Source organism: Stegastes partitus, unplaced genomic scaffold (genome assembly GCF_000690725.1).
Source record: "Stegastes partitus isolate 25-593 unplaced genomic scaffold, Stegastes_partitus-1.0.2 Scaffold1806, whole genome shotgun sequence".
NCBI lineage: Eukaryota > Metazoa > Chordata > Actinopteri > Pomacentridae > Stegastes > Stegastes partitus.
Window position 1 is genome coordinate 60,118 of NW_007579537.1, and position 27,720 is coordinate 87,837.

At 40.6% G+C, this 27,720-nt stretch overlaps 2 protein-coding genes across 3 annotated transcripts; one reads left to right on the forward strand and one right to left on the reverse strand.

Moving 5' to 3' along the window:
- The first annotated feature begins 10,169 nt into the window (after window positions 1-10,169).
- On the forward strand, window positions 10,170-18,612 carry nadk2 (NAD kinase 2, mitochondrial). Of its 2 annotated transcripts, none has more exons than XM_008302394.1 (12): window positions 10,170-10,974; window positions 11,081-11,169; window positions 11,272-11,360; window positions 11,689-11,770; window positions 11,968-12,051; window positions 13,424-13,563; window positions 13,761-13,854; window positions 14,014-14,157; window positions 15,451-15,506; window positions 15,609-15,662; window positions 15,753-15,876; window positions 15,953-18,612. In XM_008302394.1, the coding sequence occupies exons 1-12, from the start codon at window positions 10,744-10,746 to the stop codon at window positions 16,089-16,091; spliced, it is 1,326 nt and encodes a 441-aa protein (XP_008300616.1). In that variant the 5' UTR covers window positions 10,170-10,743; the 3' UTR covers window positions 16,092-18,612. The 2 variants fall into 2 exon arrangements, with proteins under 2 accessions (XP_008300616.1, XP_008300617.1); XM_008302395.1 differs by having other exon boundaries at window positions 14,062-14,157.
- Window positions 18,613-19,846: 1,234 nt separating this feature from the next.
- Window positions 19,847-26,716, reverse strand: skp2 (S-phase kinase-associated protein 2, E3 ubiquitin protein ligase). Its single transcript, XM_008302397.1, has 10 exons — window positions 26,603-26,716; window positions 25,727-25,977; window positions 25,530-25,641; window positions 24,558-24,701; window positions 24,102-24,236; window positions 23,896-23,994; window positions 23,641-23,768; window positions 21,873-21,924; window positions 20,868-20,975; window positions 19,847-20,753 (listed from the first exon to the last, which is right to left on the reverse strand). Exons 1-10 carry the CDS (start codon window positions 26,653-26,655, stop codon window positions 20,534-20,536), a joined length of 1,302 nt encoding a protein of 433 aa, XP_008300619.1. The 5' UTR covers window positions 26,656-26,716; the 3' UTR covers window positions 19,847-20,533.
- Between the last annotated feature and the right edge of the window lie 1,004 nt (window positions 26,717-27,720).

Below are 27,720 nucleotides of genomic sequence, written 5' to 3' on the forward strand. Positions count from 1 at the left end.
CAAATGGTCAAGTGTCTACACCTCACTGTTTAAAAGTATGTGTGAACAAGAGGAAGGGGGAGAGAGTGAGAGAAAGGTTAGAGAAGGGAGATGAAAAAAGACAAATAGACAGTTCTGGTATTAAGACAATGGGTGTGGGTTCAAGTTGGGTTCAGGGCTGGGGCCTACATCCATCAGGCCAGGTCAGTCTTTGGCCAAGATTTCAGGCCCCTTGAAATATTCTACTCACTCCCTACCTTCTAGCACATCATCTGACAAAAAATACTATTTGCGCACGAGAAAAGCCCATTCATGATCTTCAGGGGATAAACTCTACGCTGCTTATTAAATACGACGTGATCTCAGACAGACCAGTACACTTATGCTCCCAGTGGGCTATAATTAAAGCCGTGTCCACCCTGTCTGCGCAGCACATTGTGTTCCATCTGTACCTACACAGGAGGCGTTCAGGCACAGTAGTGAACCATAGTTTGCCTGAGTAGAGTATAAACATGTATGAAAAATAAAATTAAACAAACAAATACACGTGAAGCATAAAAATATGTTCTGACTCATGCTTGTAGCGTGACTAAAACTTGATCTGTTACGCTGCCTGTGTAGAAAGTTGGACTGAATGAAACAAGAGCTTTTCTGTTCCACCAGACATGTGAGCGGGACGACTGAACAACGAGGCTGAAGCTCTCTGCGTCAGCATGCTGTAATCAAGAAACACTTTAGTATTTTGCTGCTTGTTGGTCTAAACAGCTCCAGTGTCTGCAATACAAAAAAGGTCTGAGTATTACAGAAAATAACTTAGTTTTTTTGTAGAAGTCAAATTACAGACACTATTTATAATTTAACAACTCAACAGTTATATTCAGTTTTATGAAATGCCATATTAATTTATTTATACCATGTTTTTTCCCTTTCCTAAATCACATACTAATTTACACAACATGACGATAATTATCTGTAATTAAATGTATTTCTCTTTCTATAAAGGTTCATGGCCACACTATCAATGTGGGGGTTTTTTGTTGTAATTTTAAAGTTATATTTAAAGTTATATTTATGTTTACTTACAAATTAAGCAAGCTTTTTGTTTGTTTGTTTGTTTGTTTGTTTTAAAGTGTGCACTTGGTGACATTTTAACACCTCATAGATACAAAGTCGTGACCATTTGTGACGTATTAGTTGGAAAGCTCACCTGCTGTGTGCAGGCTTGGACCAAGTTTGGTGGGAACATATTTCTGAAATGAGAAGACACAGTGATTTAGAGATGGCGTTGGTGAGGTACAGTCACACTTTAAGAATATCATTGTTATTATGGGCAGGCTACCTGATCAGATCTAAGAAGGCATCAGCAGGACTGACTTGCTCTATGGTCTGCTGCTTTCCAAACTCATCTTTTGATCCTTTTCCTGGGTGGATGATTAGCACGATTATGATACCGATGAAGACGGCAATAAAGGTCGTAGTCATGTAGTAAATCACAGCTCTCATTCCCATCTTTCCTGAAGCTTTGCTGTCCAAAGCTGCCATTCCTAATGGAGAGAGGAGTGGAAATGCTGTTAAGATTGGAGCATGAAGACAAATAACACTCCTCTTTATAAAGGACAGTTACTTCAGAACCAATATTTGTGGTGAGGTCCATTAGTTTTAATCAGTATGCAGACTATGAATCTGTCACGTAACAATGTGTCATGTGGTTGTTTACCACCACCTACCACAGTGGTGTGCATAAGTCTCAGGGACTTTAGATGTTTAGAATTGTATCCATCACAGAACACAATCAGGGACAAATCTGATTGGACAACAAGTCTTGAAAATAATAGCCTGAACTTCAAAGAGCAAGCATCATGAAGAGACAGAAGATACTGAGACAAACTAAAATTCTCCAAGACATTTAGAACACCCTGCCTGTCAAGTACCTTAAAAAACAATGTGTAGGTATTTTAAGGGAGAAAGATGCTTGCACCGAATGTTGTTTGAGCGTATGGACAATAGTAGAGTTTCATGGATTAGCATTAAATAGTTCAAACACCAACTCTGCATGTAGAGTAGAAAAGCATTGTTGCACTTCCAATCACACCCAACTGTGATGTAGAGTTGCACTGGAACTAGAAGAACTACATTGCATTGTGAAGGGGAAGGAAAGAGGACACAGAAAATGTAAGATGCTGCACGAGTATGATTTTCATTTTCAGTGCAGAGTTAGTCACTCCTAGCACATATTCCCCAACACAAGTGGATCTCAAACTTTGGCATGCCCTTCTTTAGAAATTGAAAAAGGTCACCACACACACACACACACACACACACAGAGTTTTTATCAGTAATTAACTGGTGCTAGCAGAATTCTTTTTGGCATATTTTAACTCAAGTGGTAAGGAAACTAGACTCCTGCTCTTCTTCCTGACTTAGTTTTTGGACTTTAGAAAATCTAAAGTCTGAAAATCCATCCATCTATCCATTTCCTATACACCGTATTACCTTCTGTAGGGTTGCGGTGGGAGCTGTAGTCTGTCCCTGCTGACTCAGGGCGAAGGCAGGGTTCATCTTCACCAGTCCATCACAGGGAAGACATTGTGACAGCAGACAACCAAGCACACTCACATTCACACCTACAGACAATTTAGAATAACCAATTAACCTCAGCAAGTCTTTAGACTATGGGAGGAAGCTGGAGCACCCAGAGAGAACCCATGCAGGCACAGGAGAAACATACAAACCCTACAAAGAAAGCCCCTACATTGAGATTCAAACCCAGGACCTTCTAGCTGTGAGGCGACACTGCCAACTATTCCCCTACTCTACCACCCAGTCTGAAAAATCTAATCATGGACCTGGAAAGTGATTGGATCAGTCAGGTGTAAACACAATGTAGTCTGTACAGTGTAACCACATTCTGAAGAAAAAGATCCACCCAGCATGTTGAAAGGTCACCTAACTCCATGTCTTCCGGCTAACTTAAGCAAGCCTGACCAAAGCTACAGATAGTAGCACCGATGTGAGCCTGACTATTGTAAGTACAGCAGAGCGTCACGGGATGTACTGAACAAATTCAGATATTGAGAGCAGATGACCAGAACCTACAGACTGAATGTCAGCATGCAGATAACATATCCAGGTACAGGTCACATGGTTTAAAGGTACAGGGTTTATATAGTTTAAATTGAGTGTCAAGTGTGTTTTTTTAAATCTCAAAACAACTAATCAAACCTGTGACTGGCATTTTCTTCTGCAAAAATAAGTTGATACTGTAAAACTGGAGCTCTTTCTTTCTGTCTCCTCTGTAAGTGAATCAGTGGGAGTCTCTTCATCACTTGGTGGGGGGTGAGGCTGGCCCTCTCACTGATTACAGGCTTGTAAGGATGACCTCTGTCTGAACCCCCTCTACTGAGTCAATATACCTATTTGAGAGACTGAGGATTTTTCTCACAATGTAAAAAATTACATAGCCCCACTTTTCCTGTTATGTATTGTCTTTATATTCAAGTTACAGAAATAAGCTTCCCAAATCTATACAATACACAAGGTAAGGTATTTTCAGAATCCTCAAAAACTCCTCTAACCTTTCAGATGTAAAACTATCCTGTCTTATGCATGATTTCTTACCCAAATTTCTTACTGTATCTCCTTTCTTAATTCAGATGTGACCCATCTGCACAGAATCTGCACAAAATTCCACCTTGGGCTATATCCGAAATACCGCTCGAATTACCCTTCATGTCGCTGTCAAATACCGTCAGGAGCAATGTGACTGATGTCGTGCAAATGGGTCACATATAGCATAAAGCCAAATTTAAATTAGTTGTTCTGTTCATAACTGTTGATGGTACTTCGTGATATTTTATATTTCTGCACAAAATAACATGTTAACATTTTGTTTGTGTTTTAATGAAAAGAGCAAGGATGTGACATATCAGGCTATCTGGATAAAGAAATACATTTGCAAAAGTGTTAGACAATATTAGGTTTTAGTCCAAGTGGGCTTCATGTTATTGAATTTCTGTCTGTTCAAACAATAGCCACAAAGCCTTCAGGGAACAGCCTCATCAATACTAAAATAACAATAAAATCAGGTTAGATAAGAGAAATAAAGTAGAATTTAGCTTTAACGCTTCTTGGATGCATGTAGTTGAAGCCAGATTACAGTAGCTGTGCCCATTAGAGCTACTTTGTCAGGTTTGCTTTTGTTATTGACTGTCGCCTTTTTGTTTCTGATTCACTGACACCGCAGAGGTGCAGAGATGAAAACATGATTTCTGAGGATAAACTGATCAAGAGCAGTGAGAGATAGTACAGTTTAATATCTACTGCATTCATAACAAATGAAGACTATAAATCGACTGCTGACATGTGTGAATGTGATGTACCTGTTATTAGACTGGAGATCAGTAAAGGCAGGACAAGCATCTGAAGCATCCTCATCAGCAGCTCTCCAGGGAAAGAGAAGTACTTTACTTCTCGATAGGTCATCTTATAGGGGCGCAGCGCGAATCCAAGAACAATACCTGCAGAGACAGAAACAGAAAGTATGGGCACTGCATTGACAAGGCTCTGTGTGGAGGAACTCTGAGATGAGTCCACTTAGCTTGCAGAGATATACACACCTATGACAACCGCTCCGACTGTAAAGAGCACAAAGGCATTCTTCTTGAGGAAGGCCTGGACGTCTTCTTTGGAGATCTCCTCCACTTTCCTCTTGGCCTTCATAGTGCGTATGTGAATACTTTCTCTGATGCGCTGCATCCTGCTAGAAATAAGGAAAGTGTAGAGAAATGTCAGCAGCCAGTGAATTCATGTATGTGTGGGGATCTTGTACGTGTAAGTATCTTTTTCCTGTTGCCTTATATTAACTTCGGCGTAACTTTAAAATGTATTTTTGCATTTTAATATTGTACTATAGAAGAAAAAACTGTCAGGCTGCAACCGGCTATTTTTGTCCTCAACAATATGCAGTATATTACAAATGTCTGGTGTATAAAAGAGCAGCAGAAATGGTTGTCGAAAATAGTGAAATATTCAACACTATTACACCCTGATGTTGTGTAACCAACAGTCAAAAACCAAAAGATGTGCTGTCATTGGAAACAGAGGAAGTAGCACAAGTTCACATTTAAGATCTTTTTTTGGCATTAAAAACAACTAAATGAGCCTTCAAAAACTGCTTTGACTCTCCTATTGATCACTCAATCATTCAGCTGGTTGGTTTCTAGGTTGCTGGTGAGATAATAATAGTGCCATGTAGCGTGCTGAGGTTCAGCAGGGGTTCAGCAACAACTCTTTTTCCCGGAGCCCCTTAGGAGATTAATCCAGCCATGAGGATGAGAACTTTAGATTTAGTTCTTCATCTCCTCCACTGAAGTCATCGTATTTATGGATCTTTTTATTGCAAGCAAATTTTGCTGACATTGATATGTTTGGAGAAAAATAGAACCTGGTTTTTAATAGAAAAACAAAAATTAAAAATTTAATTCATTCAGCAGTATTTTCCAATACATCTTAACCACATATGAAGCCAAAACTCATAAGATTTTTTCCCCCCAAAATTACAATGAAATACATTTTCACTTTTCGGTTTAAAAATGTATTAAAAAGTTTATCTCTGAACATCGTCAAAAGTTTTATACAAAATACCCTTGTTATTATCCTTCATCATATCTCAGCATGAAGACTGTTCAAGGAAACAAAGTGGGGATTTCAGACATTTTAAGAAGCCTCAGAATACTTTCAAATAAAGATTTATAAATGCACTGTAGCTGTAGACTACAAAAGCTAGAATTTGTTTGTATCACAGCAAACAGTCATATTTTTAGCAACTTGTAAGCTAAAAATAAGTCACATTTAAAGGATCAGTTCACCTCAGTTGTAACAAAATCTAGCCACTGAAACATATTACGTCCTACTTCTGAGATATTTCCAGGAAAGCTTTACACTGCTGAGTTTTTCAAGTGTGATCTTTCAGTGGCAAGTCATATGAAAATCCTATTCAGCCTAAATCAACCGGGCTGACACAATATAACTTGAAACCTGATAAATCAAACCTGTTATTTGTGGATGTGGTTTCAGTTAACTGATCGTTCAATATCCTTGTTTTCACTTTTTTTTTTTAACCTTATATTTCTTTCACACTTCTATAAGTAGAGTCAAGTAATGACATGTGACCAATAGTAAAATCCAGTTCTTTTAAGAAAGAAGACTTTCTAAACCTCCCACAGAATAAAAGAAAGTACAACCCGCATATGTTAAGCAATCTGTAATGCAGTTGTTTTTTCTATCACATACCTCTCTAGGCCGTTGTTTTTGCTCTTCACAAAACAGCGTCGAGGGTTGAGCTGGCAGGTCTGTGAAGCAGCAGCAAGGCAGGGTTACAGGAGTTTTGCTGGAGCTGCTGGGAATCAGTAGGACAAGGTGGCTGGAAGATGGAGCTCTAAATTGAAGCGCTCCAAGCATATGGGAAACAGAGCTCTCCTGCACCTACTGTAATCAGAAAAGACGGGAGGGGAGTCATCCAGAAGAGAGACAGAGAGAGGGAGGGAGGGAGGGAGACAAGGAGGACAAATTAGATAATGGTCCTCCCATAATAACACTGTTAGCCCTGTGACACAGTTTCAGGTAAAGCCCAGGTGTATGAAAAACTTTGTTGAGACTTGTTCTGAAAATCATCACTGAATTATTTGGTTGAAGTATGATCCACTATATCTTCAGTCACATCTTGTCCTCACAACTCATTTCATCTTTACTTTTTGTCATCTTCCTTCCTTTCCTTTGTTGTTTCCACTTCAATTATCAGTATATTTATCTTGTGTTTATATTATTATAGTTATTATATTATAGTTCAATTGCTATAACTCAATTGATTATTGATTCTTCTACAACTCTTTTGTGAGTTACATCAAGGGACTTTATGAGTCATTTTGTTTTACAATCTCGTGCTGCATAATTATAATTAAACCGAATCTTAAATCTTGAATTTATGTAGAATTACATACAATTGCTTTTGACATAAAACAATAACCAGGTTTAAATGATACACATCATCTCACTTGGGATGTGTTATAGTTTGAGATAATTCCGCAGAGTAAATGACACACCACAATTAGCTGAAAAAAGTAGAGCTTGAGCTGTAATAAGTGACCTCACTGTATGGAAAAATATTCCCTGGTGAAGTTGAATATAATTAGTGAAGAATACCCCTCAAATCAGGTCACATAGCCTTTTACAAACACTATTCCCCGGTCACGATTACACTAATGAATGAAATATTTCTATTGATGTTTGTTAGTGATTAATAATCTCAGAAATGTCTACCTGTTATCATACTTGTATCCTGTGGATTTTAGTACACTTATCTCCTATTTTCAATCTATTTAGTTTAATTCTTATTCTACCTACTAATTCCTAGAAATAGACTGAAGATTAATTTTCTGTTAATTTAAAGGTTTATCGTCAAATGACAAAAATTTGCTCCATTTGGGCAGGATGACATGAGGGAGCTGTATGTTCCTTTTACAAAAGCAGGAATACATAATGTTCTGTATTCAAAATCTGTTTAATAACAATTCTTAACACTGAATCAAATGTAATAGGGTTCATTCGTAGTAAGAAATCCATGCAGAATCACCATCTAAACGATGTTAATGCAAACAGTCGGGGACAAAGACGAACACGAGGAGGTTTTCCACTGCAGGAACTCAAACCAAGTACAAGGTAGCACCAACATTAAGCCGTTTTCCACTGCAGGAACTTGTTCTAGGCCAGCCTGAACCGTTGTGTGAAAATGAGGCGCCACTGGTTTCATGGCTATGGATCAGGTTGTCTACTAATCACAAGGCCGCTGGTTCAGTCCCTGGCCCTTCATGTGCCGTAGTGTCCTTGGTATGACAATGAAGCCGAAGTTGCTCCCACTGCCAGTGGAGCACCTTGCAGTGTAGTAAAGCACTCTAAGTGCAGACCATTTACCATTATTTAAACTCGAAGAAGACAAAGACTGTTATTTTTTCTGCCCTTTGAATGTCTTTGTTGAGTTGCAGTCTTCTTCTCTCTAACATGGCCATCAGCAGCATTAAATTCACCATAAAGGATCCCACAGTGAACCCTCCATTAGTCTATTTCCTACTGAAGTTAATCTCCAGTAACTACTATTTGTCATCGTTTTGGCGAACTCAAAGTTAACATTGCAGTCAAAGCTGTCAGATCCTGCACCACATTGGAAACAGAAAGGCTGAAAGCGCAGGTTAAAATGTTTGGAACTGCCCCGTAATCAGCCCTTTTAGCCTTTCTGTTTCTGTTGTGGTCTAGTATCCAAAAACTTTATTAATTCCAAATGTGCCAAAAGAGCGACAAATAATTCCAGTTGTTTGAACAAGTAGGAAATAGAACATTGGAGGGTATGTTACATATAGTATAGGGATTTTTACTTTGTTGATTGCAGTGTTTGAGACAAGATGACTACTCATCAGTGGGAAGATAGAGAGAGCAGGATAAAGTGTCGCTTGTCCTTTCCAAGTTTAACCAGTCAACATCCAGCAGTTTTTCAGGTCCATCCAGTAGTATCTACCCTGGAGGCAGGTACTGCTTTCTCCTTGAAAGAGATTCTCGAGAGGCAGTTGTTGTGGTCAGAACACGTTAACCCTAAAACAGCTTGCAAGTTCCTGCAGTTGAAATAGCGCTTTATAGCAACTTTTAGCTCATTGTTGCGGCTTTCCAGCCTGCAAGTTCTGGTCTTATCAACCTCACTATAAGCAGCAGCAATCTCTAAAACCCCACACAACACTGCCTGCTGAGCACTAAACAGCAGACAAAGCTAGAACCTGTCAACACTGTGGAGCATTTAGTAATTTAAGAGTCAGATATTTTTCTTAGCTGCTGGTGGAGACCAAAACGGAGCTTAAGTCAAGTCAATATTCTCCATTTGGAATGATAACATATGTCCCTTACCCATACTCTGTGAGGGTGACCCACATTTGTGTTTCCTCAAACAGTGACCCCACTAGCAGCAAAAAAAAAAAAAAACAAAACAAACAATAATAGTAAAATAAGTACTAAGTTAGGTTTAGTGGAAGATCAGAGTTTGGCTCATACTAAAGGGTCTTTGTTGTCATGGATAAGGAATGAAAAAGAAAAATGTTACCTTGTGGTTTCAAATGGGAATACTACAGTGGCCCTTTGCTGTTACAGTTACAATAACAAACAGTCATGGTTAAGACAATCAGTAAAAGTTAACTGGTTTGAAAGAGAAAATGAACAGTAGTCATTTATTCCACCTTGTCCACATAGTGTTTGTTTTTATTATGCTGGAAGACACACCAAGAACTAAATAAGCAACCAATACCATGTCTGAGTATTTCCACCTTAGAAATGCAGTCTACTGATGACAGTGATTCAGACCTTGTATGATTTCATATGTAACAAACTTAAGGAACGAGTTTTGTCAGCTTGCAAGGTGGGAGTTAAACATCTAATTCAATTTTGATACAGAAACCCTAAAAAACACCTAAATGACCTATTATTGCAGGAATACCCATTACTAAATATCCATTTATTTACATTAACAAAAGATGCTTAAGTGAAATTTTGGAGAGATTAAACCAAAACTCAAAACAAAATTTATTATTATCTGGCAGTAAACCATGAAAATGAATGACTGGATGTATCTTTTTGTTTTGTTTTGTTTTTGTCACAGACAGAAAGCAGTGACAGATCCTGACCAAATACAGACTTAGTCACACCTGATTCAAATGATCAGGATCGTTATAAGGCTTCTGCAGAGCTTGATGATGAGCTGATCATTTGAATCAGGTGTGTTGGACATGCAGGATTGCGGCCCTCGAGGACCGCAGTTCGACACCCCTGAATTAAAGCATCAATGAATATGGCATTTATCTTGACATAGCCTATTGTATCTATGGCACATATTGTTTGGGCAATATTTAAACCTCATAGTCATGCAAATAAAGCACAAGGAACTGAACTGAATTGAACTGAATTACATAAGAAATGTAGCAGTTATGTAATAACTACTTCTGATTTTCAAATATTCAGTCTTTCGTGTGACATTGAACGCATCAGCATCACGAGCACGAGCGGCCGAGCAGCAGTCAAAACAAAACGTCACCGCTGCGCCGCTGCGACCAGACGCTCACGCAGCCAATCAGGTTAGACGTTACGTAGCGTAAGTACAACTTGAGTACGTGCCAGGCTGCATGGTACGTACCACCGCCACTCTTCCCCTGTGTTGTCGTTTATTCTTCACCTGCTCATGTGCGCTAACTCGTGTTTAAAGGGCTTCAGGAGCTGAGGCGAGCGGCTCGGTCACAGTGTGTCTGTGGTGAGAACAAACCCAGTAGAAGTATGTAATATGCACCCTTACAAACTGTCAGCTAACTGCTAGCTACTTTTAGCCTTTGAAGCTCAGCTGGTAACGCAATGCTGGCCTCTAACCTACCAAATACGGGTTGAATGTATGGTAACTAGTTCAACAGCAAGTTAGCGGTGCTTCATACTGTGTTGCCGCGTGCTTCAAGAAACACCTGTAAAGTGAAGTTATAACTGGGTCACCAGCAGCGAGGGGAGAGCCTGGTGACCTTCCCTGACAGCTGGGTGTGTGTCCGACTTCATGGCTGTGAATGGACTATAACTACATCTGGCCAGAACACTGACAGAACCCAATATGTCAGCGGTACCCAACACGACCCTCACTCGACACCTGTAATTAGAGTTACGTTGAAGTTTCTGGTCGTGGGTTCACTTGTAGAAATGGCTCGCCGCGCAGCGGTAAATGTGTGGTGCCTTGGGAGTCGAGCTGTCAGCCTGCTGTATGGAAGCTCATTTCGTCCCCTCCACACCTCAGTCTGCAACGCTTCATCAAAGCCCAAAGCTGGATTCAAGCCGGAGAAAGTGGCAGTGGTTACAAAGACGACGCGATATGAGTTTGAGCAGCAGCGGTATCGCTATGCAGGGCTCTCTGAAGAAGACTTGAAACAGCTGGTAAGACTGCATTATACTTTCAGGCGTGCCTGTGACCCCTAAGGCAAACACAACTGCTTACATCTTCATTGTCAGCTGATTTTTTAGAGGTTTTCTGTGTTTGCAGCTTGCTATGAAGGGTTCCAGCTACAGCGGCCTTCTGGAAAGGCACAATATTCACACCAACAATGTGGAGCACATTGTGAAGAGCCTGCGGTAAGACGTGATCCCATCATGTATTCATGGTACTTTTGGGGTAAAAAGAGAAGGTTTGTACTTTGCTGCTGTGACCCCGTTTGTATCCTTGTTTGTTTGCAGGAAAGAAGGTATTGATGTACGAGTAGTCAAGAGAGGAGAATACAATGAGGAGGTAGTGCGATGGGCAAATGCCATCATCTCTGCTGGAGGTAGGAATTTCACATTATTTTTTGATTTAGATTTAGATTTTTTTATGTGCTACAGCCTCCTCTGCCTGTGACATTGACTAATTACAAATGTGTACATAGTACATGGAAAAGTCAAACATTGTAATTGTAAGTTTCTACCACACATAAATAAACACAGAATAAAAGAATCTTCCTTGGCATCAACTTTTGTGTCCAGCATGATGTAAAGAATGGGCAGGATTTTAACTTATTCAACCCAGAGGGGGCAAAAAGTCAAGTGAACAAAGGCATTCAGACAACGGATGCAAGTACACAATACAAGTTCTCTAACTGCAGTTTGTTTTGTTAGGTGATGGAACAATGCTACTTGTTGCCAGTAAGGTTTTAAGCAAGGACAAACCAGTTGTTGGAGTAAACACAGACCCTGAGAGGTAAAACACTGAACTCTCTGGGAAAGATAAATCAATGAAAAAGAAAAGTTGTGGGATTGTAGCTTGAAAAGTAGTGAGAAAATCTTCTTGATATGTTGGTACTTAAGTAACCTGAGCACATAATATGATCTCATTAACTTTGATTATTTGACAGTGTTTTCAGCTGAATTCACTTTATATTTTTCTGCTCACCAAAGGTCAGAAGGTCATCTGTGCCTGCCTGTGCGGTACACTCGTGCCTTTCCAGAGGCACTGGACAAACTCTGCCGTGGTGAGTTCAGGTACGTATTTACCTATGAGTAGTCTTGAGTGCTGTCCTTCTGGGGAACGTGCAGCCCTGGACCATTGTCTGTGTATTGTCACTTAACTTTCACATTACTTTTTATAGTTTATTATATGCCTGGTGATACACTGAGAGCAATACCACTGTGCCACTTCGTCAATAACATCAGGAAAAAGTATTGTTAATATGTTGATAGTTTCCTCTAAGTGCATTAGGTGCAAACTATCATAAAAATGCAAGTTCAGTTGTACAAATTGAACAAAGCATTTCGTCGTGATATGTTCTTCAGCTACATCGCTCAGCCTTAGTTTATTACAACCTACATGTGAGATGTGTTGACATCTTAAGTGTATCTAGTAAACACTGTCGTAAGCTTGGAGTTCAAGACAAGTTTAAATCCATGTTGTCTGGGAAAAAGTCACATGGTGTCTAAAACCGCAAAGCTGTGTCCTCAGACTCAGTGGGATATCCTATATCCAGTTACTATCCTGTGAAAATCACCTGTCTGCTACCACAGGCCAGTGTGTTGTGAGGTTCATTTAAAAGCTGCTGCACAGGATGCTTCAGTCAAAGTGCAAGTTAGAGTCGAGTAATAGACCCAAATAAGAGTTGATATGATGATTTTGAAACAAAATATGTCTTAATGTAAAATGAATATCTTAGTAAAAATTTGAAGTCATTGTTAGATTTAAGTTTCTTGTGTGTATGTGTGTGTGTGTGTGTCAGGGAAACAAATGGAAATCTTCAATATACAAAAAAATAACTAAAATGCTTTAGGCCTCTGAGCACTTCATCACACTGTCTTTGCAAGAGCACAATTCAATCATACAAATTCAGAAGCAGCCTGTACCAAAACTTTCTTTCAAGTGACAAAGATGTTTTTTGTGCAAAAGCATTTGTTTCAAAGGCTTTTTAGCCCGGCATACAAATACCAACTCGATGAGTATTTTGGAAGTGAAAGTATTTTTCAGTACTTGCATAATCCAACAAAAATAATTTTATAAAACACAAATGGGATTAAATGTAAATTTGAAAATGTTCAGAAAAGCAATAAAATATATATGAAAATTAGTAAGGACCCATATAAATAAGGCTATCTTCTTGCTTTTAATACAGAGTAGTGTAATTACAGTTTTATCTTTTTCCATTCTTATCCATGATCTGAGATCCAAACAGCTGCTCATGGACCATGCTGATAACACAGAGCGTCGTTTGTGTTTGTCACTTTGGATTCCCCGTGAGCAAGCAGTTGGTGACGGTGGGAAGGAACCAAAAAAAAATAAATCCCTCGTTAATGTATTTGTACTTCAAACCTAATAGAGCTTTAAGACAGCAGATCTCATCTCCTAACATTTCTGTGCTGTGTTCAGGTGGCTGTGGCGTCAGAGAATCCGTCTGCACTTAGAGGGCACAGGAATAAATCCCACTCCTGTGGACCTGCACGAACAGCAGCTAAGCCTGGAGCAGCACAGCCAAGCTCACCGCATCACCACCATGGACAGCCAGCGACGTACGACTCCGTCACCCAGCTTGTGTGCTTGTCTCAGTCGGTCTTTCTGTGTCGTCCTGTCTGGTCTTCTTTGTTGCTTTTGCACAAGTTAAAATACGTTAAATTGACTAAATTGGGGGTGATATTTGCCTCTTATTAAATTTTTTACGTTTTTCCCCAAGCTGCTGTCCTTCTCATAATTTAGTGACATTTTTCAGGAACAGGTAACCTGCAGGAGAGTTTTACCAAGCCTAGCCTCCTCCCTATTAGAAGCTTGAATGAAATCTTCATCGGAGAATCCCTGTCTTCCAGGTACTTCAATTATCTAACCTGATACTTGACGTTCATAATACTGCCTGTACACTACTGTTGTCTGTGTGCATGTTGTCACCCTCATTAATCCACAGCCCCTTCACCACTGCCCTGCTCGTTTCTCCAGCACTCATCAGGAAAAATCTCTGTCCACCACAGGGTGAAGTTAAAATCCTTCAATCCCCATGTTAAACTCTTGCTCCATAGGGCTTCCTACTACGAGATCTCAGTGGATGATGGCCCTTGGGAAAAGCAGAAGAGTTCAGGACTCAGCATTTGCACAGGAACGGGATCCAAAGCCTGGTAAGGCAGAAGTATAATCAGCTGGGCTTGACCCGAATATCTGAATATTCAGTCGTTGTGTTGGTATCTGGATAGCGATTTTGATATTCGCCCGCTACTTACTGGTGAAAATGTGTTTTGAACATATTTTAGATGGAGAGTGGAGTAATGAATGAGTTTTTATGGGCAGTCTATGGTTGTTTTGATTGACACACAGTTTGAGATACCACCAGGGGAATTTGTCATTTGTATTCTGAACATTCAAGCATTTGAATTATTGCTGTAAGTCACTGTTAAGTTGGTGTTTATCTTTGTATCCAAAATTCTCAAAGTGATTACATGTAGAGAACTTTTTTTGGTCTGGTCACTACACCAAAGTACTGAGTTCTCTCAAATAATACTTATTTCCCATTTTAAAAAAAGATGTACAGTCGTGACTTGACATTCCCACCCTTAACAATCCGAAAACCTTGCTATCCAACAGGTTTTTAGAAAAAATGAATGGAACCCATAAAAATAACATTAACATACCGACAGCCTTTGATTCCGACTCCAACATGACATTTTATGTCACAAATAAGGATAACAGCATATTATCTGACTTAATCGGACAGATTGGCTACGTTCAGACTGCAGGACTTGATGCTCACTTCAGATTTTTTTTTGTGAAATCCGATTTTTTTTGCGAGTTTGTTCACATTTCCAATTAAATACGGCTTGTATGTGATCTCCTGTGTGAAGTTCATATGACCCAAAAGTGTCCCGCATGCGCAGAAGATGACACGACGACTTCACACGCAGTGAGCGTGCTCAGTGTTTATGGAAGTAAACATGGATGGTAACAGTGGAGCGTATCTTGCGACTTTAAAGTTGTTGTTTTTTTTTTTTTAAGTAGTTGTGAATCGGAGCCAGCACATTTACAACGTAGTCGCCGTGGTTGTGGTGGTATTCTAATGCCCTCATGCTTTTGCACAGAACAGGGGGAAATGGGACAGTCAGAGCTAGAGGGAAAGTAAATCAGGCACATGATCACTGTCTAAATATGCAAACGAGCTAAATGTTAATGATCTTCTTCCAGAAACACAAAGGTCATCTTTAAAAATTCCATTTTTGGCTTTAGTTTAAATACAAACTAACTAAACTAAGTCAAGCATATTAAGCTTGAATGCCACTGGAGTTGAAATCGTTGCCTCTCCTAACACCTCTCAGTGCTTATGAGCCACATTACACAGTAATAAGACATCCCATGTGGTAAATCCTGCCTCAGTCCTTCTCTCATGTCCCTCTTTTGACTTTCTGTTGTGCTGCCCACAGGTCATACAACATCAACAAACTTGCTGAACAAGCTGTGGAAGAGGTTCTTAAAATTGGTGCGTACATGTGCAGGTTTTGATGCAAAGATTGTTGTGGAATAAAGATAATTAAACCAGGTCACCTGACTTCACTGAGCTTTTTTTTTTTTTTTTTTCCAGGAAAGTCCCAGTCTGGTCTTGACATCCCACTTAACCAAGAATTTATTGAGAAGGGTGAGCCGATAAATCTTCTGTCACTATTCTTGACTTGTAAATTTTTAAAACCATTCTTTTTAATGTTGCTGTGGGTCTATGTGTGTTCAGTTACAGAAAAATACAACGAGTCTCTGGTGTTCAGTCCAGACGACAGCCGCTTGTTCTACAGCATCAGGGAGCCCATCGTCAACAGAGTGTTCTCCAGCAGTCGGCAGAGAGGCTTTGCCAGCAAGTAAGTTATGCTCCTCAGTTGAATAACACGTCACTCTTTACATTAAGATGTAACAGGTCTGCCTCTGCTTTTTTAGGGTGTGTGTCCGCTCTCGGTGTTGGGATGCCTGCATGGTGGTGGACGGCGGGACCTCCTTTGAGTTTAATGACGGTGCCATTGCCACTATCAGTATGAGCGAGGAGGACCAGCTCCGGACAGTCGTTCTGGACAACTGAAGCGAATTAACACCTGACTGGTTTCTCTCGGGGGCAAAAGTGTTCAAAAGGATGTGGTCAAAGGGAAGCCCCTGCTTTTAGCCTCCACAAGGGGTAATTTTTATACCTGGCAAAAGGTATTATTGTTGCTTTTGTTATTAACTTTGTGTTTGTTTTTTCCTCAAAATCATTTTTTTCCAATTTTGATTTTTTTCCTTTTGCATTTTCTTGCTATGCCACTATTTGCCACTAGGCTATACCAGGTTAAAATCCATTTTGTAGATGCTGTGTTAGACAAAATGTGCCACCAGAAACCCATCATCGCATCAAGTTCACACTGAGCATTTAAGCGAGGGCAGAGATAACAGATCAGTTATTCAGAGGGCTTGTGGTAACAGAAGGCAGATTGATTGATTGTTGTAAATATGTATCTATTTCACATTTTGGTTGGAGCGGCGACTCATCATCCTGTCAATCAGCTCATACAAGCCTGGGTGATGATGCGTGTCCGTTTATGCACTAGCGGTTGTAGTCGCAAAAGATGTTATCTTTCGACTAGAAGTCTTCCTGAATGGCACTAAAACTTCCTAACTAGGAGTTAGACTTAATAACTCTACCCGACGCTCCTGACCAGCGCCTCTAATTAAAGAACAGAGAGAAATAAGATTTGCTGACAAGTGAACGGTCTGTCCGAGAGTTAAGATTTTATGGTTGTTTATTAAACTGTTGGACGGATTTAAAGAGCATTTTTGGTTTGATGAATAATTGTGTGCCAACTGAAATATTTCTGTTTAATCAGGGTGCAAACTGTATTTTTCCCATGACGTGTAGCAGAGTTTAAACTGTGACCTCCTGTGTTGTTGAGTTATTTCAACTTGTCAGTAAGCTGACTCAGTCCTGACAAAACAAGACTCACTACTTGCAGCACATCACCATGAGCAGGTCTTAGTACAGAAGTCCACTGCTGCCACTAACTTCACTCAGTCAGATTTTGGAGCTACTTTTAGCAGTAAAAGGCCTTTTTTATTGTCATACCAAAATGTAAAGTTTGGACCAACAGGATGATTTTAGAAGTTTCTCCTGTCTCAGCTACGTAGAAGCTACTTGCAGCCTGAGGATGTTTGTGAATATGATCCCAGATTGTGATGTGGTTTCACACCAGTGGTTCCACTGGTTAATGACTCTTGGACAGGATTGAAGTTCTTCTATATTTATTTATTTATTTATTTTTGTTGTCAACCAATCCAAATGACTCTGGCTATGTCTGTCGATCTTAGCCTCAAGTAGAGCTCACAGTTATAGTGAGTTCCTGAAACAGCTGGTCCTTGTTTTATCAAACGTTACTTGAAAAGGAAGAGGAAGTCCATTTACTGGGGACTCTTCATAGCGGTGGATTAATCTGCACTCGGTGCTATAGTGAGTATTTGTGGCAGCAGGATGGTGTATGTGGGACTGAGTCAAAGTACAGTGTGTGTGTTTATGGTGTTGAACATTCACTGGCATATTTTAACAGTTTGTGGACACGCCTTTGATAAACACAGTACTAGTTAGCGAGATACAATTATTGTCGCTTTGGGTCAGCACATGGGATTCGTTAAGACTGAAAATAAAATCTAAACTGTCAGCAGCCTTTGTGCTGAAAGTATAACGTAAATGTATATGGGTGAACAGAAAGCACAGCCGCTGTTACAGCTTGTTGTTTGAGTATAGATATTTTTGGAACAAAGCTTATATTTTTTCTAGCTGCTTGAGCCATGCAATAATTACAATTTTCGGGGTGCAAAAAATATGGTTGGACTGAAAATAATTAAGTGCACTAAAGCAAGAACTCCATGTTTGAAAGAGCATTTTGCTCCATGTTTTTAGGTCAAAGGTGTGTCTTGTCTTGTCACAAGACAGGAAAGTGAGCTGTGGAGGTGCTGCTGAAATAGCAGCATGTGCCTGAGGCAGACATGCCAAACTGCAGAGTTTAAACTGTCTCTGATCGAACCAGAATTTTTTCGCCTGTAACAACACCAAAAATTTGAACAATGCTGTTCGCAGATTCTGAAATGAAAGAGAGGACACAGATTGATGAGCAGGGGAGGGGGATGCGATGATTTGAGCAGATCTCTTGTACACTATTATAATTCCACTTCATCTCCCCCTGGCCTAGATGTGGAGCCAGAGGTGTCCTTTTGGGGGACTTTATATTACAAACTGATTAGGACATTGTATTGTATGCAGCGTGCCAAAGGCAATCATGGAAACACTGTCACTGTGTTAGGATGTTTTGTTTGGAACTGGATAAAGTTGGTATGAAACAAATGCATCTATGTACTTCTTTAACCTGATAATACTGCATCTTCAATTGATTTATCACTCAATGGGCTGTTCAATGTATTATGAGTTGCCAAATGGTTGTAAAACAGTTGAAAGGGAAGTTCTTTGATTTTCCAGATTATTGACGAGCTTAACTTTAAACAGATATACAATCAGTGTTTTCATGAAATGATCTTCACCTCTATAGTATTGTGATGTAGACAAAATAAAGTGGTTCAAATGAATTCCACCTCGCCCAGCAGCAGCCAATGCTGTTTACATATTGGTGCATTAAGGATCTTAAACGTATCACTACAGAACCAGCATGTAGAGTTTGCTGACCATACTGTGCTGAAATGGAGGATTGTTACCGAGTTGCACTGGTTCTGAAATATACATATGCGCACTGTAATAAACAAAAACTTCTAGAAAAAAAACACCTTACAGACCACAATAGCAAGTCTAACACAGGACTTGTTGAGCATCTGGTTGCTAAATTGATCCTTCCGTCCACAGCAGTTTGATCACGAATGGCCTCTGTGGAACGTTAGCGTCCAAGAAACCACGTTTTAAGAAAGAACAGAGCTAAAAGGCAGAAGTATGCAAAAGCTCAACGACACGAGTAAAGACAGTTGAAAATCAGCCCTGTGGGGCAACAGTCAAAGTTTAAAATGTTTATTGCAGACAGTGTGTGAGAGGAAGAGATGGAGAGAGGTACAAGAAAAACTACTAGGGCCTTGGGGAAAACTTGGTGGAAGGTCTGTTATGGTGTGGGAGCTGCATTTCTCAGTGAGATACTGGAAGTGATGGAATCATGAATGTAAAAAAGTACAAAGTTTGATACGATATCGTGTCTTTTATTCTGGAAAATGTCTTAAAGTCTGACATTTATTGAAGAAAAAATGCCATCCTGCCCCACCTTGCTCTATGTGAAAAAGTCATTGCCGTTTTTGTTTGTCACGACAATGACCTAAAGCACACAAGCAAGTCCACCTCTGAACGGCTCAAAAAGAACAAAATTAAGGTTTTGGAGTTGCTGAGTCAAGTTCTGGACAGGTCTGGCAAGACCTTAAAAGGGCAGATAATGCTTGAAAACCAACTAATGTGGCTGAATTTAAACTATTCTGCAGAGACGAGCGGGACAAAATTCCTCCATGACCATGTAAAAAACTGATCACAAGCTATTGCAAACATTTACCTGCAGTTGTTACTGCCAAGGGTGGCCCAACCAGTTAGGCTGCATTTTCACAGGAATGATATAGGTTTTCAATAAACAGGAATTTAGTTGATCTATACAAGTCAGTTGTATGTTAACACATATGTACAAGGACATAGTTTTATACCACAACATAGCCTCAGTCTGTCTATCTTTATCTCTCTGAGGATCAGGAGAAGAAAACCTGTTACATGGACCTTGATGTAAAGCTGTTTCATCAAAAACATATTTTCAGGGTCAAAAATGAAGACAAACTCAATTTGTTTTCATGGGTCAATACAAAAAACTTTTTTTTTTGCAGTTTAATGTTTAGGCCAAAGGGAAAATGAACAGTTAAAACTTCAGTAAAGTTCGGTGGGTTTGACATTAAACTAAAGTGGTAAAAACAAGACTTGGGCACTAACCTAATGTCCAGCTGGACACAAGTGAAATGTACACTAATGATAACTCAGTCCAGGTATTACACTGGTGAATGCATGTCTAAGCCTGCATATAAAAACAGTGTCTCTTTAGCACCATGTGGCGTAACAAGAAGATCCACAGATATTCAAGACCTACACATCATTTTACATTAAAACCTGTTTGCTGATTAAAATCGTCTGTTCTCTCATTATTACAGCTGAGAACAGGACTTTTTTACCATCACACCATTAAAATGTCAATACTTCATCCCACATTGTTTCATTTGAGCTTTTTTAACAATGTAGACCCCCTACAAAATATTTTAAATTAACACATTATTAGAACCTGTAACAAATTCAGAGATCCATTCAACATTTCTGTTAACACATCCAGAGCTGGATTCAACATGCAGAACTGACTAGTATTGCATTTCTCTACCATCTTGCATTTTTGGTACTTAAAGGTCTTGTCCACCAAGTGGCCTTTAGTACCGTAAATGCCACCTCAGCTTAAAAACATGAGGGAGGCGTAGTGGTGCGGGTGGTTACAGTCTGAACCTCAGTCGGCACTGTCTGTTCCACATGGTGTGGTCGCTAGAAGAGCCAACCGCCCTGCTGGCAGGCATGGGCCGGGCAACGCCGGAGAACGGCCGGGTGTTGATGCTGACGTGGGGCATCTCCTTCTTCAGAGATGGCAGGTGGCTGTCCTGCACAAGGCCGAACACGTCCAGCAGGCTCAGTGCAGGGAACAACTTACCCAGGTCGCTGGAAACATGACATCAGTTAGATTTAGACTTTGTAAACTCGTACAGTTAGAGGGATCCATCTGAAATCCTACATGTGCTGTATTGGGAAGTACCCAGGTGAATCTTAACTTACGTGAGAGCAGCAAGGTGAATGTGGTAGCAGCGACTCAGGGACAGATGCAGCAGACGCTTAAGTTGTTTGAGGACAGGGAAGACGTCAGCCATCAGCAGAGTGCTGTCACTGTAACATGAGGAGCCAGAATTAGGACAGGAGGAGCAATGTACATTTTCAAAGCTCAAGCCAGTAATTTTTGTGGCAGAAACAATAAGAAAATGTGAGACATGGTTTCTTTCTCCTCCAACAATAAGCTTGTCTCATTTCACTATTTTGAGGCTCCTCAGTGCTCCTGCCTGTGACCCAGAAATCAGTCTTCGTGCACCATGTTGAAGTATGTCTGAACTCCCAAAATGAGTCTCAAGGAGAAAGGGAGGTTGTTGGCACAGCTTAGAGCAAGGATGCAGTTCATGGTTTCACTTTCTTTTGTTCAAGTCTTTTTGGCACGAGTGACATATACAGCTGTCCTCTTTTTCTCACCTCCTTCACTCACATTTCTGGTGGGAGGAACTAAGACAAGAAGAGAAGAGCTGATGGAAGGAATTGAGGATGTGCACACTGACTCGAGAAGAGGGGTTTTACCCAGAGTAGCCACATTTTTATACAGTTAATGTGTCCCAGTTAAAGCTTACCAAAAGACTCATACAATCATGATGATGTTTTACCACTGAACTGATGTTCACACTGGAATAACCATGTCCTTGAACTTGCATTGACAGAAATCATATTAAAACCTCAAACACATTTTGAAAGCAACTGTGACTTTATTTACATAATCATTCATCAAAACTACCACCTTCCCCCTTAACTAAAGTGACTGTGTTGCCTGAATGTAACCACAGGCAGGACCAGGCAGGTAATTGTTGATCAGGAATTTTCTCATCCCACACATTTGTGTTAGCTTCCAATCCAAAAAGGTCGTCACACATTCCATGTACTCTGTTTTCACCAAGAATTGCTCTTGCTTACATGATGATGTAATATACTCAAGATGAAAACACAGCATGGGGAATAAAATCTTACCTCAAATCTAGAGTTTCAATCTGACGGCATCTTTCCACCAACACCTTCACATCTGCAAAATGAAACATAATTCTGTCATCTCCGATATGTCTACCTGTAACAAGGTAAACAGAGGAAGTTTATACTGAATCCCACAGATCTAAAAGTCCCAAAGATTGTTAGACAACTAAAATGAAAACAAAATAAACAAAAAAAATCACACTGAAAGAATCCAGCAGCAGTAGATTGGTTTGGATTGTGTTTAATATGACGAGACTTCTTTTGGCTGCAGAACAACAGCAGACTGAGAAAAATATGGCAACGGTGTTCTGATACCTCCAGTATGCAACAGCCCAGACCAGAGGCCACATTTATAAAACCATGAGCAGCATCAATCTCAAAATGGACGTGTGCAAAGACGAAACTGACGTGCACACACAAACAAAAAAAAAATCTAATTTACAGATTTACAAGACTGCGCACAAGCATGAGTGGAATATGTAGACATGACCTATTGCACATGCTCCCAATGGAATCCAGCACACTGCAACAGTAGTATAATAACTACAGCTACTTATCCACGGTGTATGCGGCTGTCTGTAGCTGCCGATTTAATCACGGCTTGGCACTACTTTTCTAGTCTGCTCCACTCTACATGCGCAGCAGGATGCATCTACACATTCAGAGCATGCACACTATTGTTCTTGTAGCTCGGTTGCCCCACAGACACAAATTCTGGGTGCTTGCTGACTTTAGGAGATGATGAGACTCACATCATGTGGACCCTCATGTACTCAAAAGTATAAAGCCTTATGGGCCTATCACAGCCCTGTGTAGAAGCAAACACTGACAGCTGCAGACATCAGGAGTGAGTAGTTGTTGCCATGATATTACTGCTGGTCTGCTCTGTTCCATACATGCACAACAGCTCATATCTACATATGTGACACTTGCACACCACTGCACTTGTAGTGTTGTAACTGCAGAGACACAAATTTTGGACTGCATGCATTCATTGTTTATTGCAGCGAGACGATTTGAAATCTCACCTCAACACACCAAAAGTCATGTGACCATTCTAAACAAAGCTGAAGCACATCAAGTCACTGCCCCTGTATTTTTTTTAAAAAACATTTTGCTGTAAAAGTACAAGCTATACTGAACAAAATGATAATTAAAGAACTGACATTACTTAAATCCATACAGCTGCACTGCTGAGGATCTGGACAGCAGGTGTCACTAGCTGACTGTCAAAGGCTTCAAAAAGGGGCTCATCATTATGAAAACTTGTTGTAGCCAGTACTGATACTATAACCAACTGTGTTCAACTCCCAAATGTACATTTGTGAAAAGAAAAATAAATCTACATATTGAGATTTAAATATTCTGTGTATTTATGTATTTAAGCACATTTTCTGGTATGTAGACCAGCTATAAATCTGATTTCTCTTCAGACAATCGCGTACAGCCTCCAAACATCATGATATTACTTTACATATTTGTGGACTAATTAAACGTTACGCAAAGCTATTGAGCTCCACTGATTAGAAAAAGTGCGAGCCTTTTACATGAAACTGGACGACAGCCTTGTGTCATCAGTCACCTGATCCTCTGACCTGCATTATAGTAATAAATCTCAGTAAGATATTTATTGTCGATAAAGACAATGCTTTGGTGCGACAGAGGTTCAGTGGGTGTACAGACTGTTGAGGGACATTGAGCACAAAGGGTTGTGGCATAAACAGAAATGAGATTATTTGGCTCAACTATTCCAACATCCCTCACTTACCATCTAGCGTGAGGCTCTCTCTGTAGCCGCTGAGGTTGAGGTGGGTAACGCTGGGACTCAGATGACTAACAACACTCTTCACATGATCGTTGTTAAAGCTGCACCATGATATGTTCAGCTGCTCTATACTGAAAGGCAACAAAAACACAGCATGATTAAACTGCACGGATGAAAGATGAATAAAATGCTTATAACAGAATGCTTATAAACTGGACAGCGGTGGTCTGGACAGATGAAATGAACTGAACAGCTGACCTGGAGCAGGATTTCAGCAGGTCAGCTACAACTGGAGCAGAGAAGCCAGAGCAGCCACTCAGGTTGAGCTGCAGCATGTTGGGATTCTTGGCCAGAGAGCTGAAAGAGCAAGAGACCAAAAAAATAAGTTACAGAGAAGGCTGCGGTTGAACAGCTGCACACACACGTACAACAGCAAACATGCCAACCAAGAGCTGAGAGTTTACCTGATAATGTTGTCTGACAGCTGCAGACCCTCTAGGCTCAGGAACTCCAGTAGTCTGCAATGACAGATAATGCTCTCCAGAGCAGCAGTGGGGATGATGGAGCTGGACAGATCCATCTGAACTAGTTGCAGGGGGCTGGACAATAGAAAAGACAAAAACAGACCCTCTTTTTTTTTGTTGTTTTTTTTAGAGCTTTGGCGTTGTTCATAGTTGTTGTTTTACTTTATACACATCAACGTAGTTTTATTGCCCAAAGGAATGAGTTCAGGTTTGGGTACATAAAATACTAGTTAGTGGGATACATTAATTGGTTTGGTCTCTTCTTCGGATTTTCTAGCAATAACAAAATTACAGAATCCTTTAGGCAAGATTTTATTTTACATAACAAAAATTAAGGCCTGAGTTTCACACTGCTGATTAAAAACTGGACTCAACATCACGATCTGCTGGACTTACTCTGTGCCTGTGAAGTGAAACTCCTCCACAAAGGCGCGAGGGCAGCGCAGTCTGCGGATTCTGGTCTTCAGCACCTGTTGCAGCGCTGGACCCATGTGGGTCAACCCCTCCAGATCCACGCTGTGCCACAGAGACTCATCAAACCTGGGATAGACACACAGGCAGACAGGGTGGGGTCATGCAAACACCACAGTGAGTCCACAGTGAATAACCTGCATGACCAGTCCAGCCTTTGGTCCTGTTCTTTTGTTAAAAATCAGTGTTTAGCATTTATTACCATTAAGAATATACAGTGAAATCATCAGCAATGGGAAGTTATTTACACTTCCAGCAGTTTGTTAGTATCTGCATTAGTAAGAACTGTCAGCCACTGAATATATCACCGTATATGTTCTTTTCACACTACTATACATGAGTTGTCATGCATATATGGAACAAAGCTAATTAAAACCCTATTTCTGTGTGCAAATGCCAAGAAAACCTCTTCTGAAGCTCATGTAAACAAACAGTTTCTCACATTATGTGCAAACAACCTATGGAAAAGGGGCGCAAATATGAGAATACGTGCCATATATGAACTAGGAGCTGGCCTTAGATCAGAATTCCTGGGAGCTCTGCATGTACTGCAGGATTCAAGTATCATACCGTGCATGTGTGTGTGTGTACATATAGAAAAAATATATAGAAAAAACATGCTGGTAAAACACAGCTGCCAGCTGGTTTAGGAGTATTTTGACGTCTACCAAATAAATGATTATGGACCTAACCTAAAGCGGGCTGCACACTACCCTAAAATAAGTTGGTTTTTGCACTAGTCTTTAATTTCATGGACGATAAAGAATTAAAGTGGCAGAGTAAAGTTGCATGCAAATATCACGAAAATGTGAAGCAGCATATCAGGACCAAGTGGGGAAGGAAAAATAATCCCTCCTGTGTCATTCTGTGAACACATCACTGCCACTGTACACTCACACCAAACGATGCCAGCGCTTGCAAACTACAGATTTTCTGAGGAGGTCCTGCAGAGGGAGGCAGAACAGGATCCTGAGTAGCAGCTCATCTGGTAGGTGGTCCCATGAAATCCCTGCAGAGGAAGTTATGTGTTATAGTTTATCATCACTGAAACAAACCGACTGCACTGTTGTAAGGAGGTCAGAGAGGTTTCATACCTGCAGTGGGTTCCTTCCTCCTCCTCGATCTCCTGGCCAGGACAAAATGGTTGTCGTCATTCTCTTTCCCCTTGGCAGCAAGCCGCTGGTGCTTATGTGGTGGTGACCACTGCTGGATGAGCTCTGTTGGAGTGCACTCAGTGTCCAGGCCCTCACTGAGAAAACCTCTGGACTTGCGTTTGTTGATTCTGTTGGAGTGAAACAACATGGAGCCCTGAGGACTCAGGCTGGGCAGGTCCTGCAGGGGCATGCTGGGTGGAAGGAGAAGTTAATCAGATTGTAATATGTGAAATAATTGCACGATTAAACAGGTTTTGTCATGTTCTTTTATGTGAACACTTCAGAGAAAGACTCCTGAGTGATGTAGCCTCCTCTACACAATCTCCTCCGTCTGCCCGCCATATTGATGCAGCTACCAGCGCCGTGGCCGCGCAAATTCTAACTGCAAAAGAAAAACTAAATACTCTGTCACTTCTGTTTCAGGAGATAAATGGTGCAGAGTTATACCAGCGTTATATTCACATATGTTGTAGCTCGATTTTATAGCAGTAAGGAAGCGCCATCAGACATGAACGGAGGCCTAGCTGAGAGGAAAGCGCGGTATCGGTTATTATTCGTTGCGGTTTTATACTGAAGCTGTTTAGAATGGCGCTTCACAAAAAACACAGGTCAACAGTAAATTAACAGGTTCACGTTTATATAAAAACTAGATATTAAAATGGAACGCAACAAGAGAAAGCTATCCAGACTAATTGAGGCGACAAAAGTTAGGTTGGTGTTGGCTCATTCTCACATGGACGACACGTTAAAAGTTTAGCTGGGGTGCCGCTGGCAGATTTTAACATTAACAGAGTGTAGAAACATTCCCCGCCATACCTGTCGTTGGGCATCTCCTCTGTATTCAGACTAACCAGTGGAATACTGCACATGTAGCAAAGCCCTGATCCACCGCTGCTCTCCCACCGGGACTCTTTAAACCCACCGCCAGCAGCAGCAGGGCGCCCTGTTGTCGCTGCGTCACTGATGTGTCATCACGCAGAACGTGTTACGTCAGACGTTTCAACGTGGGGCACATGTAGCATTCCAGACCCACTCGTTTTTTTTTCGGTTTGTGTATTAAAGTGTGCAGGGAGAAAGTATTCTAGGTTGGATTAGGTCGACACTGAAACAGCACATCAAATATTTTCTCAAAGAAACTATAATATGCTGCATTTATATGAGTACACGTCTGTGCAACATCACTTTCATGTACAATGATTCAAAATTGTATCAGCCCTCACTGTTACGGCCCCAGAGCCTCTGTCTTCTCACTCTTACCTTGCAGGTTTCTGGCTGGGCGGAGCCTCCAATCTGCTAACCTGGTGCACCTGGCCAATCTCACTGACTATATAAGCCGGCCTGCTGTGCCAGATCGCTCTCTTCTCTCCCTTACCCAGCCAGCCATGCTTCTGTGTTTGTCTCTTTTTTGTTTGTTTCATGCTGACAACATGCACCACACATCGAACACTGCACTCATACACCCTCGCACACCACTGACGCTCACAATCACACCCCACGATTCTACTTTGTTTCAATAAATAGCCTTATGTTACAGCTGAATCCACCTGTGTGTTTCCTCCTTTGTTGCGGCCTAAGAGCCAGTCGTAACCACATTATTTTATAACTTGAACAGAATTGTATTTCCTCTTGTAAATGATCATGAATAAATTCTTCAGAGAGACTATATGAAAAAATAGGACTCCGACAAGTTACAAAATCTGTGATCATTCCAAGTGCTCTTCTGTGATTTCCACTTAGCCTATCTGTATGAACATGGTCATAAAATGAGCTGTGAACAGCAGAACTTTCTCAGTTTTAGACCACATGGACCTATATGTGTCTATCTGCATGCCTGAATCATGGCTCCACATTGAAGAGTTGCCCAAGGAGCTGAAAAATCTGATAGTGACAAAGATGGAAGAGGCTAAAGGAATATCAGTAGCCTACAAAAAATC